The following is a 15,604-nucleotide window of genomic DNA, read 5'->3' as shown; positions in this document are numbered from 1 at the left end:
CACAGGCTTGTATTTGACACTTGCATTCTTTTAAAAAAATTTTGGTGTATACTTAGGCAATTTACAAGCCCTTGGGGCAACTTTGGGAGGTATATGTGGTACTAGTAAGTTTGTTAAAAGCATTTGCTAATAAACCCGAGTTCTTTGGAGGGTCAGCACATGGGTGGCAGTGGGAGAAAGTTGTCCTTGCTCTTCCGCCAGTGACAGCCATCCTGCTTTGCTCACCTGTGATCTCTGGGCCAGGTCCAGGCCAAGCGGAGGAAGCATCCCAACAGTGCCACACCTGAGCCTTGTGGCCCCTCCTCCCTCCCTTGCTGCCCCCCGACAATGCTGCCCAGAACTGCTGCCTCCCGCCCCCCTCCAGCTGGACACCCTCCCAGGGCCCACCTATGTCATCCCAAGATAGCTAAGGCTGCTCACCTCATGGTCACAGCCTAGGGGAATCACCTGGTCCAGGCTAGAAATGTCGGGGCTGCCAGGGCAGCGAGCACGGGGGGTGGCCAATGGCGCAGAGTGGAGCCGGGCACCACCAAGGCCCGAGGCTGCCTGGGCACAGCTTCCTCACCACCTGCCTCTGCGACTTCTCTTGAGGCCCAGCACAGAAAGCAGGAATGTGGGTTTTTTAGCTGAGATCATCTCTTGGGTTCGTTGGTTGCTTAGGAAAAGTTAAAGGTGCGTGGCCAGCTGTAGGTACACCCCGGGACGGTGGGCGGCGCTCCTGAGCTTCCCACCTCCTGGGCCGCTCCTGTGAGCCCTGGCGGGTCAGGAGCGCTGGTGGCCAGAAGCAAGAGTTGGTGTGAAGGAGGCTGTTTCCGCAGCGTCCAGGCTAGTGCCTGACACAAGAGACAGCCCTGAACCTGGCACTCTGGAAGCCTGCAAGAAACAGCTGGACCTGCAGGTCCGCCGTGTGGCCCCCGGTGTGGGACAGCCTGGGTTCCCCTCGCCATCCACCCCAGGCCAGCACCCACGTCACTGCCTCCCTTAGCCTTGGCCCTGCCCTCGGCGCCCTGGCCTCCATCCCAGGACCCTGCTGCCGGGCCCTGTCCACCTGCTCAAGGCCTGTCCAGGCACCCCACCATGTGGGCTGACAGACCCCCAACCACCACCGCGGCCCCTCTGCAGCCCCAACGGTGCCGTGGACTTTTGCCTGCATGGTCAGCAGAGGCCTCTGTGGCCACGGGGGCCCACGGGGTGGGGACAGAGGCGGGGCTGGCGCCAGAAGGGTTTTTGCCTTTTGGGCCAGGTGTTCTACTGTGCCTGCCCTGTTGGCAGCTGTGAGCCTAGAAGGTGGGTGCAGAGCCAGCTGGAGCGGGTCAGCCACTGGGTTCCCCTGTGGGTGTCCACATAGTCCTTGCCATGAAACTCCTTGCTCCTCAGACCCCACAGGCCTGGCCTGGTGAGTCTCAGAGCCTCCCGCCTGTGTGTCTAGGTGGCCCAGGCCTTCTCACCACAACTCTTAAGCCTCTCCGTGCTGGGCACCTGCCAGGGAGGGTGCCGCTCGCCCCCCAGGCCCTACCTCTTGCTGCCAGCTCCCAGCAGGCTCTAGGGGTGTGGCTAGGGGTATGTCTCCCTGAGTGTATGTGGGTGTATGTGGATTGGTGTGGGGACGTGGGTTAGGAGTGGGGGCTGTTAGTGTGGGGCTGTGGTGGGGGTGTTGTGAGTCTGCATGTGTGTGTGTGTGTGTGTGTGTGTGTGTGTGTGTGGAGTGGGGCTGCGTAAATACCTGTGTGTAGGGGGGCCCTTGCTTCAACTTACTTTGCTCTTCCTGGGGTGGGATGCACAGGTCGAGGCTGTGCCCGACCTCCCTTCCTGAAAGCCCTGGCTCCCAGTGGGCAGTGGCTGGTTCTGATTCCCATGCCCCGCACCATTTCCCTGGGCTCCTGGCCTTGCTCAGAGTCAACGCTGATGTTCTGGCTTTTTCCAGGAAAGATGAAGCATTTGGACGGTGGCTGGGGTCACCTCCTGGTCATCTCAAGGCCTGGCTGCCCCTGGCACTCTAACGCTTTGTGTCATCCTCTTCTTTTGTTAATTAGGGGAGAGGTGGACAGGAGGGAGGCCTGGACTTTCCTGGTAAGATGTGGCTGGAGAAACACGGTCACAGCGGGCCGTCTCCCTCCCGCTGGGGTCCTGGCCGCCCCCCTGTCCCCAGCCTGCAGGCCAGGTGGAGCCAGGCAGCCAGCAACCTGCTAAAACTCAGCAGGCCCCAGGCACTGTCATCAGGATTTGGGTCATGTCCAGGGCCAGCACCTGTCTTGTGTGATAGCAGGCCTCGGCACACCTTTAGCTCTCCCTGGGGCCCAGCCCAGACCTTCCCGAGCCATGCGGGGTGGGGCAGGGCCTCACAGAGCCTCGAGAGGTGGGAGTCTGCGGTAGGTGCATGTGGGTGGGGAAGGGGCCTGTGGGCAGTTAACCCTGGCACCTGGCGCCTGCCTGCGGGACTGGCCATCCTCATGTGACCCGTCCATCTCTCCGTTGCAGCACAGGCTCAGTGGGATGTTGTTGGCCGGGGCTGGGCTTGGTGCTTGAGGACAGAGCTTTTGGCCACTGCCATGAGAAGGGTGGGCTGAAGAGGCTCCAGGTAGCGCACCCATCTCTGGAGACCCTTGTCCATCCCCAAAGCCTGATGTTGTTCCCTAACTTTCAGGGTGGAGCTGTGCTCAGGGCTGTGCAGGATGCAGAGCCGGAGCTGTCCCCAGAGGAGCAGAGAGTCCTGGAAAGGAAGCTGAAGAAGGAACGGAAGAAAAAGGAGCGGCAGCGTCTGCGGGAAGCGGGCGTCATGGCTCAGCACCCACCAGCCAGACGCTCGGGGGCCGAGCTGGCCCTGGACTACCTTTGTGGGTACGTGGCCCCGCCCCACGCACTTCTGTCCCTGGTGTGTGTCTTGACCCCTGCACAAGGAGGCTGCCGCCTTCACCTGCACACGCTGTGTGGAAGGTTTTAGCGAAGTGGGGCATTAGTGTTTATGCCACACCTGTGCTGCCGCCACTGCCCTTTCTGTCTGAATGACTCAGAGCCTTCAGGAGCTTTCATGGGCAGCAGCTCTGTGCAGGGGCTGCCCGGAACTGTGCTCTTAGAAATGGCTCTGATGGTGAACCTCGTCCCAGGTGTTGGTCGCCACAGGGAGGATCCACGGGCCTGGGTGCTGCTTGGACATGGAATGAGGAGGAGGGAACTCGGGGTGGCCCTCAGCCCTCACTCACAGTAACAGGAGGTGGCAGTGCCACCAGAGAGGAGACAGGGACCGAGGGGCGCCCTGGCTGCCTGCAGCATTGCTGGGTGGACGGTGCAGGATTGCAGGGGTGAGAGGTTCGGCATGGGCTCTGCAGCCATGTGGGCTGTGGCCACCTCCCTGGCGCTCACCAGCACGGCTGCTGTCCATTTCTGTCTGCTCTGTCCCTCTCCCTGAGTGCTGATGGCGCCTAGGAGAAGGGATGTTATGGCATCCATGTGGCCGGTGTCCTCAGAGACAACAACTAGGCCTTGTTCATTGGGTCCCTCTGATAGAGTCACCCTGAGGGGCAGGGTATCCTGTGAGGGGGTGCTGGCCCTGCATGGGAAGACAGACTCCAACCACGCCTCTGTGGGAGCCCCTCAGAGAGATTACCCCAAGTGTGGCTGTGCAGCTTGAGCAGTGAGCAGCAGGGCCTGCATGGATGTGTACACATGTGTATGTGTGTGTGCACGTGTATATATGTCATGTATATGTGTGCACCCATTTGTGCACACATTGGATGTGTGTGAACATGTGTGTGCATGTGTATGTTTATGCTTGTGTGTGGACATGTCTTGTATGTGTACATGTGCATGCGTGTGGACATGTGTATGTGTGTGTTGTGTACACATGTGCCTGTGTGGTGGGGCATGTGGGTGCATGTGTGTATGTGTATGCATATGTGCATGTGTGTGCATACATATGTGCGCACGTGTGTGTGTGTGTGTGTGTGTGTGTGTGTGTTGTGTGCATCCCCAGGACGGCCCTCTACCCCAGGAGAGAAACTCTTGGCCGCCCTGCACCAGGCAGAGAGCTGGGCTCAGGAAATAGAGGGGGCTGAGCACTCCTCCTTCTTGGGGCCAAAGCCGCCTTGGAGTCCCAGAATGCGAGCTCAGCCATGGATCCGGCTAGAACCAGTTCGGTCATCGTGGGTCTCTACACCAAATCAGTTCTCTGGGAGCCTCAGTTTCCCCCTCCCTGGGGAACATGGGACTGAGGGCCAGGCACCCAGGGCTACCCCAAGAGCTCTTTCCTGCTCCGAGAATGCACTTGGCCCAGGGGACAGTGCTGGCTGCGGTGTGAGGCTGCTGCCCGCTGCGCTCACTCCTGCTCCTCGGCAGGCAGGGCCACAAGCCACTGCAGGGTCAGTCGCTGTAGACAGAAGGGGCATCACCTAGAGCCCAGGTATGGGTGGGGTGTGGGTTGGACAGAGGAGCAGGTGGGCACACAGACCCGGAAGATGCCTGCAGCTGTGCCGCCTGCGCCCTCCCTGGCTCCCAGAGGCATAGCTGTTTTGGGCCTGCCCTGACGCCTGAGGCCAGCAGGGAGCAGGGGTGGGTAGGGTTTGCACTCCTTCCTCCCGAGGCCTCCTTCTTTCCTAGGGCCTCCTTCCTCCCTACTCCCCACACCTGCCAGCGCCTTTGGCTGCTCTCAGAGTGGACTCTTAGCACAAGGGGGCCGGTGGGGACGTGGGCAGGAGAGGGGGGACCAGCCACCCTCCAGCGTGGCTGCCACTCCTTGGTCTTCACCTTGGAGGCACCCTGGTTCCCCTCCCATGACCACATGTCCTCTGAGGACCCTGTGGGAATGTCATGGGTGCCTGGGTGCCCACCCTGCTCCTGTCCTGGTCCTCATCCTCCAGGACCTTCCCGTGGCCCCCTCGTGCTACTCATGACCCCGCAGCCACAAACTCTGTGGGGAGTCACTGTGTCCTGCATGTGTGAGGAGGGGGTGGCCCTTACTCCTCAGAAACAAAGCAGCCTCTTCCCACGGGAGCTTCCTCCAGGGCCTCGGATCCACACACCAGGGGGCTGCCTTGCCAGCCACAGACGTGGGCACCCTGGCAAGCACTCCTCCTCTTTCCTGGGGGTTTCCAAGGGCGCCCACACACCCAGCCATATCTGGCGGCCAGATCAGAGCCTACATGGACACGTGGGGCCCATGGTATCCCTGGGAACTCAGGGTTTTTCACAGGGAGCCAGGGAGTTCTGCAGGGGAATGTCCTTAGTCTGGGGACCATCGGCCATGCCACGGCTGGCCCATTACAGACCCCCACTCAGGGGCAGCGGTAAGGGAGGTGCCCCCGAGTCGTCCTCCCCCGGTAGAGGCCCTGGGCTGGAACTCAAGAAGGACGTGCTGGCCATGGCCATCTTCCAGGCTCTCCACGAGGGGTTCCTCCTGGAGGCAAAGCCATCTGCGGCCGGGTGGGCTCTGTGCGGAGGATACCCCGAGTTGTCATGGCAAGCCCCTCATCGTGGAGTTTCCTCTCATCTCTCTGGGAGGCACCCCACCCATTCCAGGATGCCCTGGGGTATCTCCCTTCTAGATCCCATGACGACTCTGCCCTCCCAGACACATGGACCCAGTGCCTTTGGGGTCTCTTGCCCCCTGGAACCTAGGTCGCCAGCTAGGCAGCGTCCCCACGCCATGACCTTGGCCTGTGACCTATGACTGCACCCCAAGCTGTTCTTGAACCTCAAGGGGGCGGCCCCTCTGCAGCCTTTCTGGGATGCTCCTGGCTTTGTGTGGAGCTGGGACTGGGGGCCAGCAGGCGGGGGTGAGGGGTTGTGGTCTCTGTGCGCTCTTTCCTTGTGCTGTGACCGTCCCTGCGGTTCCCCAGCAGGGGCCCCAGGCTTGGTCGCCCAGCTCAATTTTCCAGCTTGGAGCCAGAGCTGTGTTCCTCCGGCCTCGAGAAGGTGGGAGTTTGAGAGAGATGGGAGCAGTCCCTCCGCTCTTCTGCTGCCGGACTGTGGTCGTTACAGAAGCGATGCACACAGCTGTCAGTGGACAAGCCTGTTCCTCATTAAAGAGAAAAAAAAAGTTTATATTCTCAACGTAGGAAATTGAAGATTGACTTTCCATATAACTGAAAAAGGAAAACCAGCGTCCCGAGGGGCCTCAGCCCAGTGAACTTCTGGGTATGTTCACTCTAGCTCGGGACAAGAGGCGACCACAGCCTCCCAGGTCCCTGCAGGCTTCAGCTCACCCTTCTGGGAGGCTGGCCCCCTGCCTGGGTCTGCTCGAGGTGGGAGGTGGTGCCCCCACAGGAGACAGAGGAGCTGGGAGCTGGGACCTGGGCTGCACAGATCCAGCCGAGATGGGGTACTCCACTCACCTGCAGTGGGATGAGAGCAAGTCACTCACCTTCTGAGCTTCATCAGGACACACAGGACTCAGTCAGGCCTGCGTGGGGTTTGAGTCGTCAACTCACCCTGGTTGGCAGTTCCTGCTGCAGTTACGAGCATGTGGACGCTGTGGCTATGGGTCAGCTTCAAATGCTGTCTCAGCAGAGAAACCCTCCCTCGGTTTTCTTTTGGAAGGGGGTTCACCAAGAACTCCCCACTTTTGTTTAAAGGCTAAAGGGTTAGCAGGGACTCTGGTTCTCCACCCAGCTAGTGAGTACCAGAGGAGAGGAGGCTTTTCTCTCCAGGCCACTCCAGGCAGCTCTGGAGAGATGACCCAGCTGTGGCCGTGGCCCCAGCTGTGCTGAGGACGAGGGACTTCCCTCTTCTGTTGGCTGTTCTCTTTCCTTTTCCAAGGTGGGGCCTCCTGTCTCCCGCCCCACCTAGGCAGAGAGAAAGGGGATCATGTCAGGCATCCGGTGAACTGGTTGCAGCTGTGTAGGGATCAGTCCCCAGGGTCGGGGGCAGAGGTGGCCATCACTCAGGAGGCCTCACCTGGCACCCCGGGAACCACAGGTGACATTGAGCACCCCACCCTCCCCTCGATTTGTCCACTCCCCAGTGACGAGGCCGAGCGGGACGGCTCATCTTTGGTGGAGAGGATGGAGACGAACTCAGCTTGAAGCCGGCCTGGTGGGGGCTCAGCAAGACAGAGGCTCCCTCAGTTCAGGGCCGTGGGCAGCAGTGTAGTGGCTTTGGGCCCCACAGGAGGGCCGTGTGCAGGGCAGAGGTGACTGACCCGCCGTGTGTGGTCTCTGGAAACACCTGTGAAGTGGGATCACCACTCCAGGTTCCCAGAGAGGAAACAGGAACACAGCAGCTCAAGGTGGCAGAGTTGATAGGTGGCAAAGCTGAGATGCCAGCTGCTCCCTGAAGCGGGCAGATGCCTTGACCAGTCTGGCCACGTGCACCTCACAGGGGCCTATGCTGGCCGGATTGGGCTTCGGGGCAGGGGCCACATGGGACTGTCTGGAAAGAAAGGAATGAAGACCAAACCTTCTTGGAGGCTCCTCTCATCACGCGGGGGCTGCGTGTCTGTGCACATGGGACTGGCATGTCACATGGCAGGTGCACAGCCAGGCTCCCCGTCTATGGGATTCCCCTCACCCACAGGACTCCCCACCCACAGGACTCCCCTCACCCACAGGACTCCCCTCACCCACAGGAATCCCCTCACCCACAGGAATCCCCTCACCCACAGGACTCCACTCACCCACAGGACTCCACTCACCCACAGGACGGTAGGGACAGGTGGGCTGGGTGGCACTCTTGACAGGTGCATGCCCTCCCCACTGCTGAGCCTGCATCTTGAGACCTGGGCCTGCATGTTGATGGAGGCATCTGTGCGTAGCTGCTGTGCCTGGCCCTGGAAACACGTGTCTTGGAGGAGGTCTCTGGAGTAAAACCTGCCTGGAGCTGTCCCATCCACCATGCGGGCCTCGCTCGGTCCCCAGCTGCCCAATATCCACAGGCCCAGTGCAGGAGCGAGATGTTGGGGGGTGGGCAGTTGTGGCCCCAGGGAGCAGCCCCTTTGGCACCCCGGAGCTGGTCATCCCCAGGCCCACTGCCCCCTTGTTGTGAGGGCCTGGGACACGCAGGAACCTGGCTGTGAAAGGGGTATTGTTCATTACAGTCTACCGTTACCTGTAAAAAATACATAATCAATTAAGTCGCTCCCTTTCCTCCCAGAGAAACTGACTTCATCCTTCCTCCCCTGTAAAATCAGTGTGGCCCGTGGGGTGGGAGAGCCCACAGGACACTTGGGGGCAGCCATGAGCCCAGGGTGGCCGGACTGAGAGTGACGTCAACGTGTTTCCTGGACAGGCAGCAGCAGGTTTTGCTTGGTGGGTTTTGCGGCTCCTCACCTTGGGCAGGGGAGGGGCTCCAAAAAACCCCCTCCACATGTGGCCTTGGTGTTCAGCATCTGGTGGGGTTCCCTCTCCTGAGACGAGGCAGCTCAGATCTGTCGGGGCACACAGGCGCCCGGGGGCCTTTTGCTCAGCACCTGAGATGTTTTTGTTTCGTTTTGTTGTTTTTGAGACAGAGTTTCACTCTTGTTACCCAGGCTGGAGTGCAATGGCGCAATCTCGGCTCACCGCAACCTCTGCCTCCTGGGTTCATGCAATTCTCCTGCCTCAGCCTCCCGAGTAGCTGGGACTACAGGCGTGTGCCACCATGCCCAACTGATTTTTGTGTTTTTAGTAGAGACGAGGTTTCACCATGTTGACCAGGATGGTCTCGATCTCTTGATCGTGATCCACACACCTCAGCCTCCTAAAGTGCTGGGATTACAGGCTTGAGCCACCGCGCCCGGCTGCACCTGAGATATTTGTCTTCCTTTCCCCAGATGGGCCCAAAAGCATGAGAACTGGAGGTTTCAGAAGACGAGGCAGACATGGCTCCTGCTCCACATGTATGACAGTGACAAGGTCTGTGTCCAGCGAGGAGGGCACGTCTCCTGGGGATCGAGGGCTGTGCACACTGGTGCCCTGACAGCAGAAGCCATAATCTGAAAGGTCCACCCTCAGGGCTCACTGCAGGGTGGGTCTCCCAGTGCCCTTGTTCTAAGAGATGAGCAGCATTGCCTGCTCCAGGAGTGCCACCACCAGCCTTCAGGGCAGAAACCAACACAGGGTGACTTACGGAGGCCACTGCCGGTGTGCGCAGGCACCCGCCTGCCCACATACCCACCTGCCTGTGTGCGTGTGAGGTGTGGCTACACATGTATGTATGGGCAGCTCTCCTTTGCAGGGGCAGGATGTGAGATGGGGTTTCACAGGATGAACCAAGACAGAATTCTGAAGTAAACCTGGCTGCTGGGAGGTGGGCTGGAGTTGCCCATGTCCTGCGAGGCTGGAGGAGCCCCCGGTTCTACTGAGCTGTATCCTGTGGGCAGTGCCTCCTGCCTCGCTGGCTCTCCTGGCATCCATGTTACTAGACGCCAGACTTTTCGTGCTGTGTGTGTGTGCTCTGGGGGCAGGGGACAGTTTTCTCCTGCCTCTGCCTGTGTTTGCAGACTCTCAAAGTGGGGGCGGTCCCACCGGCCCCACTCATAGCCCTGGAACATTCCAGGCATAGCCTGCGGCCGCTTGCTTTCATTATTTTATCATTGTTGGTTTTTTGTGGGTTTTTTTTTTTAGCAGGGTCCCACCCATGCTGGAGTGCAGTGGCGCAATCACAGTTCACTGTAGCTTCGACCTCCTGGGCGCGAGCCATCCTCTCTCCTCAAAGTCAGAAGACATACACGTCCCAATTGTGAGCCCTATTGCAAAGCTCCAGTAATCACACCACCGGGGCGGGCACAAGGCTGGAAGCAGAAGTGACTGGAACAGCCTGGGGAGCCCGGAATCCCTCATGCCTGGGCAGCTGATTCCAGCATGCAGGCCAAGCCCGTTCCGTGTGCAGGAATACCCCTTCCCAGCAGAGCCTGGGACAACTGGGTTTCCACATTTTGGTTTTTTAAATAGAAGTTTAGGTGGTTTTGTTTATATATTACTATTACCAAAAGCAAACTTTATACAAAATATTTATACAGAAAAATAACCCTTGGCTAGGCAAAGCCATTTTTGTGTGTATACACATACACACACGCAAAGTATCTTACACCATCATAGCTGTACGTATTTACAAACACAAATGTGCATTTTACTTACACATTTTTTATTACACTTGTATTATAACCACACATGTTTACAAATATGCTGATACTTAATGCGCATGACCTCTGCTTCATACCATATACAAAACTTAAAATGGATCAAAGGCTTAAATTTAATAGCTAAAACTAAAACTCTCAGATGGAATTAGAACTCTGCTAACTCAGTAACAAGAGCCCCCCTGCTGCAGGGACCTGAGGCACCTGTCTGCAGATTCGCAGGTGGTCAGCAAGCCTACGCAGAGGCGCCCCCGCCACCAGCAGACAAGGGTCAAGCTGCCACCTGATGCCACGCAGCCGCTGCCACCCAGAGCAGAAAGGCGAGCCCTCTACGTGCCGGAGCAGGCGAGACCTTTTTGTTCCGAGTGCATTTTTACCTCGGCCTCCCCTTGTTTGATGTGTGTCGTCTTTTCTCATTTTTCTGAGGATTTCTGTGATGTTTTGGAAATGCTCTTCTCCATATGTGGCTTCTGTTTTAGTCAGGTTCACTTAGTGTTTTATCTGCCTCTAACAGGCATTTCTTCTTCCAGTGTCTGGGGCAGGGCAGGGTCTGCGGCCAGACCGCCCGCACGCTTAGGCTGCAGTGGGAGGACTCGTGGGGCTGGAGGGCCCCCTGGGGGCCAGAGGAAGCCTGAGGCGCCTGGCGTCCTTGGCCTAAGCTGCGGCGTCTTGTCTCCCGCTGCCCAGGGGCCCCGCCCTGCCACTGACCAACTCCATCTCTTCCCCTTCCAGGTTCCCGACGAGCACTTCTCCACCCTGCTGGCCTACCTGGAGGGGCTTCAGGGCCAGGCCCGAGAGCTAACGGTGCAGAAGGCAGAAGCCCTGATGCGAGAGCTGGACGAGGAGGGTGTGGGTGGCCCCGACCCCCTCCTGCCAGGGAGGGCCCAGCGCATCCGCCAGGTGCTGCAGCTGCTGTCCTAGTGGGTTCAGCTCCGAGTGGGGCCGCAGCCCGGTGCAGGGCAGCCTCGGGCCACACAGGGTGCCGCTGCCCACCTCCTCCGGCAGTGGGGGCCGAGATCACCAGCAGGGCAGTGGCCGGACAAGGGCATCCAGGTTCTAGGCTGGGTCCCTCCCCAGCACCACAGCCTCGCAAGGACCCCCCTTCCTCCACACCCTTCTTGGCCAGAGACAGTTATGATAGTGAGGATGGGTTCAGTGCCTTTGTCCCAGAGCATGGACGCTCTGGAATCACCCAGAGACACCTGGCCTTGGAGAGGCCCTCAAGCCCCGGGAACCTGCTTTGGAGGGAAATGTCTACTTTTCTCCCAGGGATGTTTTAGAGATTGGGCCATGCGGCTCCTCCTGCTGGCTGTAAACGTGCACCTTCTGCCTGTTCCCCGCTGCGTGGGCCGCGTTCCTGGTCCCCCACCTGTGTCCATCGAGGGGCCTGGCTGTGGCCTGTCCATTCTCCTTCGACCCCACAAAGCCTTGCTGCCAGTCCTGGGGAGGGGGAGCACCTGCTGGGGGCTTGTGGAGTTGGATCATGTGCCTGTGCAGAAATGGTCTCTGCAGCTGCATTTGAAATAAAACCCAACCCACCAGGGGCCGTGGCTCCTGCTTTGTGCAGCGCATCCCCTGCCTGTGGGCTGTGGAATTCGTATCCCCCACACCAGGATGGGATTCGGGGCGCTCGGTGCATGGCATTCCTGGCAGTGGGCGCTGGTTGACCGCTTGCGTCAGGCTGGCCTTTTCCCAGCGCTGGCAGTGACTGACCCTGCCAGGAAACTCACTTATGCTGCACAGTATCAGGAGACATACTTCCAGTTCCCAGCAGCACGTGGTTCCCACCCCCAGGTGATGCGAGGAGCATCCGGAGAGCTGTGGTGACCACAGAGCACTGGGAAGCTGCTGGGGAGGGCCAGGTGGCCATGGCAAGGAGGTCTGTGCCCCACTGGGAGGCTGAGTCTGTTGTGTTCCAGAATGGGCCTCAGGGAGGTCTGAGGCCAGCGGCTCCAGCCTGGGCCTCCACAGAGCAGACACTTAGGTGCTGCTGCCGCAGGGCACCTCCTGCCTGGCCCAGGTGGGGGGTTTGTGCTGCCATCTCAGCGCTCCCTCGACTGATGGTGGAGCAGAAAAGCAGCCTTGGGATACTGGCCCAGGCTCTGGGTGCCCCCTTGGGTGCCCTGACCCCTGACAGAGCTGCTGAGACTGAGGCCACCTGCCTTGGCTCCCATGACCCACAGAGCTGCATGCAGGCCGGGAGGCGGGAGCTTGGCCTCAGCCCAACAAGAGCAGGGAGGCACGGGCTCCAGGCCGTCATCCTGGGGAGGGCCTGGGGCTTCCCGAGGCCCTTGCTGGCCTGGCTGGGCCTCAGCCGTGACCCTCAGGGCCTGCACCTCAGAGCGGTGACTGTGGCCTCACAGTGACCCTTACACATCTACTGTGACTTCCGCCTTGGCTCCCTTAAGATGCCTAGGGCCAGGCTAAGATGTAGCTCAAGCCCAGGAGCTGGGTCCACACATCCAGGAGCCCCTGGGAAGGTCGGGCTGACCACTCAGGCTGTCTCCATGTGGATATCCAGGCTGGAGGAGACCCTAAGGACCGTGTCCCCCAGGTCTCATCTGCACCCACCAAGCTGTGGGAAGGCAGTGAGGCCATCTGCTCTTCCTTGGCTAGCATTCTGCCCATCCCACTCACTGTTGTGGCCAAGATTCTGACCTCCCACAGCACAGGCCCTGCTGTGTGCGCCGGTAGCAGGTGAGGAGCGCAGGTGTCCTGGTACCGGTCAGGTGAACTCACAAACAGGAAGGTATGCTGCACAGCTTGAACCTTCAGATCTGTGAGGCAGCGCCTGCAGTCGGGTCCTGGCAGCACAGCCTTGCAGAGAACCCCTCAGAAGTTTCCATGGTCACCCCTGCAGTCAGCATGCTCATTGATTGACCCCAACCCTGGGAGGCATCAAACAAACACCAACACACAGCAGAGGGAGACCCACAAAGTGCAGAGAAGGAGCAGCAGCCTCCAAAAGGCAGGGTCAAGGGATCTTGAACTTGGCTTCCCAGCAGCCAAGTCAAAAAGGGACATGTGGGTACTGCTGAGTCCTCACCGAAAGTTAATGGGAAAAGGTCTTGAAGACCTGGGCCTCCCTTTTGTCAACACACATGCTCCCCTGACACCGGCTGGGGAGTGCTCTCTTATCAAGGGTTCCCACCTCTGTGGATCGTTAAGTGCCAAGCTCCTCAGGGCTCCCTGGAGAAAGGTGCTGAAGGGTGGCGCAGAGATGTCACCTGGAACGCAGTTCAGAGAACCACACAGGGCCTTGAGGTCCCCCTACCCCGTGCAGGTCAGCAAGGGCACCCACCCATGCAACCCTGGGGCCCAACCACATGGGGCCACCTGTGCTGGGGCCACGAGTCCCTGTCTCGCCTGGCACTTGTGTGGGACTCCCAAGCCAGGAAGCCTCCAGCTAAGGAAGCCCCACCACCACCTGGAGGCGACACTCACTTCTGTCCCTGGGCAAGCACTCCTCCCAGTGGTGAGGACAGCTGCTGACCCGCAGCAAGCTGGGTGGATCGGGACTTATGCCAAGTGAGGGGCCAGACCCCAGTGCACGCATGTGTGCTGTTACTTTGCATGCGTCCAAGGCCATAAACAATCAGCTGTGACAGAAAGCATGTCCGGGCTGAGCTCAGGGAGGAATGTCCCCTGCAGTAGGTACACAGGTGTGTGCAGGTGTCAGAACCACCAAACTACACATTGATACCTCCTGCCAGGCGTTGTGGCTCACGCCTGTAATCCTAGCACATTGGGATCAGAGGCGGGAGGATCGCTTGAGCTCAGGAGTTCGAGACCAGCCTGGGCAACATGGCGAAACCACCCCCGTACAAAAAATAAAAAATTATCCGGGCGTTGTGACATGTGCCTATAGTCATAGCTACTCAAGAGGCCAAGGTGAGAGGATGGCTTGAGACTGGGAGGTTGAGGCTGCAGTGAGTCAACAGTGGTTAAAAAAAATTTTTTTTTAATCAAAAAGAGCACTGTTTGGAAGTCAGAATCACATTGCCTGTGGGGGTGAGCAGAGATCTATGGAGACAGGGACTTTCCTGGGCAAAGGGGCCTCCCTGACATTGGGGGTGTGGATGACACTTGTCAGAGCAGGTCGGAGACCCCTCACAGCACCGTGAGACTTCCGCAAACCGGGCCCTGGCGCAGCCCGCCCCGCCCTCGGAGGAAGCCTCTGGGCAGTTACTTGCAGGATTGATGTCTGAGAAACAGCTCACACTGGGTGCTGTCTGCTGACCTCCACCAAGAAAGACAGGTTCAGGCACTGCACCACCCCTCAGAGCACTTTCCTCCCTCCAAGCCCCCAAGACAGTGGCATCTTTTCAAAGACAGGTCCTGCTTCGTCGCCCAGGCTGGAGTGCAGTGGCATGAGCTCAGCTTGCTGCAGCCTCCATCTCCCAGGCTCAAGCAATTCCCCTGCCTCAGCCTCCTGAGTAGCTGAGATCACAGTTGCTACCACTCCACCTGGCTAATTTTTGTATTTTTTGTAGAAACAGCCTCACTATGTTGCCCAGGCAGGTCTCAAACTCCTGGGCTGAATCGATCCTCCCGCGTCGACCTCCCACGGTGCTGGGATTCCACCGTGAGCCACTGGGCCTGGCAGCATCTGTTTCTGGGTGACTCAGTACCCAGCATTCACATCCCAAGCCTCAAGCTGACCTTCCAGCGGGGTCCAGCGCTGTCTGCTCCCGACTCCCCTCCCTCGAGCATTGGCCGCCCCTGCTGGGCTCTTTCCCTGCCCGTCCCTGCCTGTCCCCTCACAGACCAAGTGGCGGCACCTGCCATCCGTCCTCCTGCTCCAGTCACAGTCACACCCTGGCCGGATGCGTACGCCAAGCGCCCTCCAGTGGCTCCCAGGGAACGGGCACTCTCTCCACTACGCCCTCCAGTCGCTCCCTCTGCCCTGCCTGGGTCAGGCCACCCCCACCCACTGGGACCTCGGAACTGCTCGCATTGCTGCTGGGTGCATGGGTTTCACAGGTGAGAAAGTCCAGCACAGCCTCAAACCTCGAAGAGTCATCAAAGTTAGGACCCTTCGGATTCCTCCAAGCCTCACCTTGTCACCCCCATGGCCCAGCAGTCAACAGCCACGGGCTGCCCACCCGCTTGTTACCCAGCAGAAACTACCAATACACTCTCTGACTTCAGACACCCTAGGACTTTGCTTAGATTTCTCAAGGGCCTGGATCCAGGCAGCAGGGGTGGGAATTTGGCCAGTGATGGGCCTGCCTCGGGGCATTCGTGAGAGCCGCCCAGAGAGTGCTGGGCAGAGGGCTGAGCTGTGCAAGTCCCACTGACCGAAGCCTGGCGATCCCACCCAGCCCTCCCACCATCCAAGGTGGGAAGAAGACCCCTGCTCCGAGGGAGCCTGGGCAATCACTGGGAGGGCCCAGGTCCCAGAGTGAGGCGAGCTTCCAGCCTCTGGGTCCTGGGTAGAAGTTTCCTGATAGGGGCTGCCCACTCCATGGGAGAAGCTTCAGGACATCTGGCCACAGCTGAACCAAGACCCTGCCACACTGGACGTGGCCCCAGCCCCTGCATGTGTGTGCCCTG

At 59.4% G+C, this 15,604-nt stretch overlaps 1 protein-coding gene across 5 annotated transcripts in view; it reads left to right on the top strand.

Moving 5' to 3' along the window:
• Positions 1-15,217, top strand: part of CUNH7orf50 (chromosome unknown C7orf50 homolog) — a 131,960-nt gene extending 116,743 nt beyond the window's left edge. For 2 of the 5 annotated variants that reach the window (XM_021668814.2, XM_064372034.1), the window contains exons 3-6: positions 2,645-2,838; positions 8,741-8,822; positions 10,781-10,948; positions 14,542-15,215. In XM_021668814.2, the coding sequence (XP_021524489.2) occupies positions 2,645-2,838; positions 8,741-8,822; positions 10,781-10,948; positions 14,542-14,589 (492 nt within the window). In that variant the 3' untranslated portion in view covers positions 14,590-15,215. Of the gene's footprint in view, positions 1-1,664; positions 2,071-2,644; positions 2,839-8,740; positions 8,823-10,780; positions 11,620-14,541 lie in introns of those variants that run through there. The other 3 variants (XM_021668815.2, XM_064372033.1, XM_012470916.3) reach the window with 3 other exon arrangements.
• Positions 15,218-15,604: the final 387 nt, after the last annotated feature.

This window comes from Aotus nancymaae, unplaced genomic scaffold (genome assembly GCF_030222135.1).
Source record: "Aotus nancymaae isolate 86718 unplaced genomic scaffold, 86718_ANA_hifiasm-v0.15.2.pri h1tg000263l, whole genome shotgun sequence".
Taxonomy (NCBI): domain Eukaryota; kingdom Metazoa; phylum Chordata; class Mammalia; order Primates; family Aotidae; genus Aotus; species Aotus nancymaae.
The sequence above is the reverse complement of the archived record's forward strand: the minus strand, read 5'-3'. Positions and strand labels throughout refer to the sequence as shown.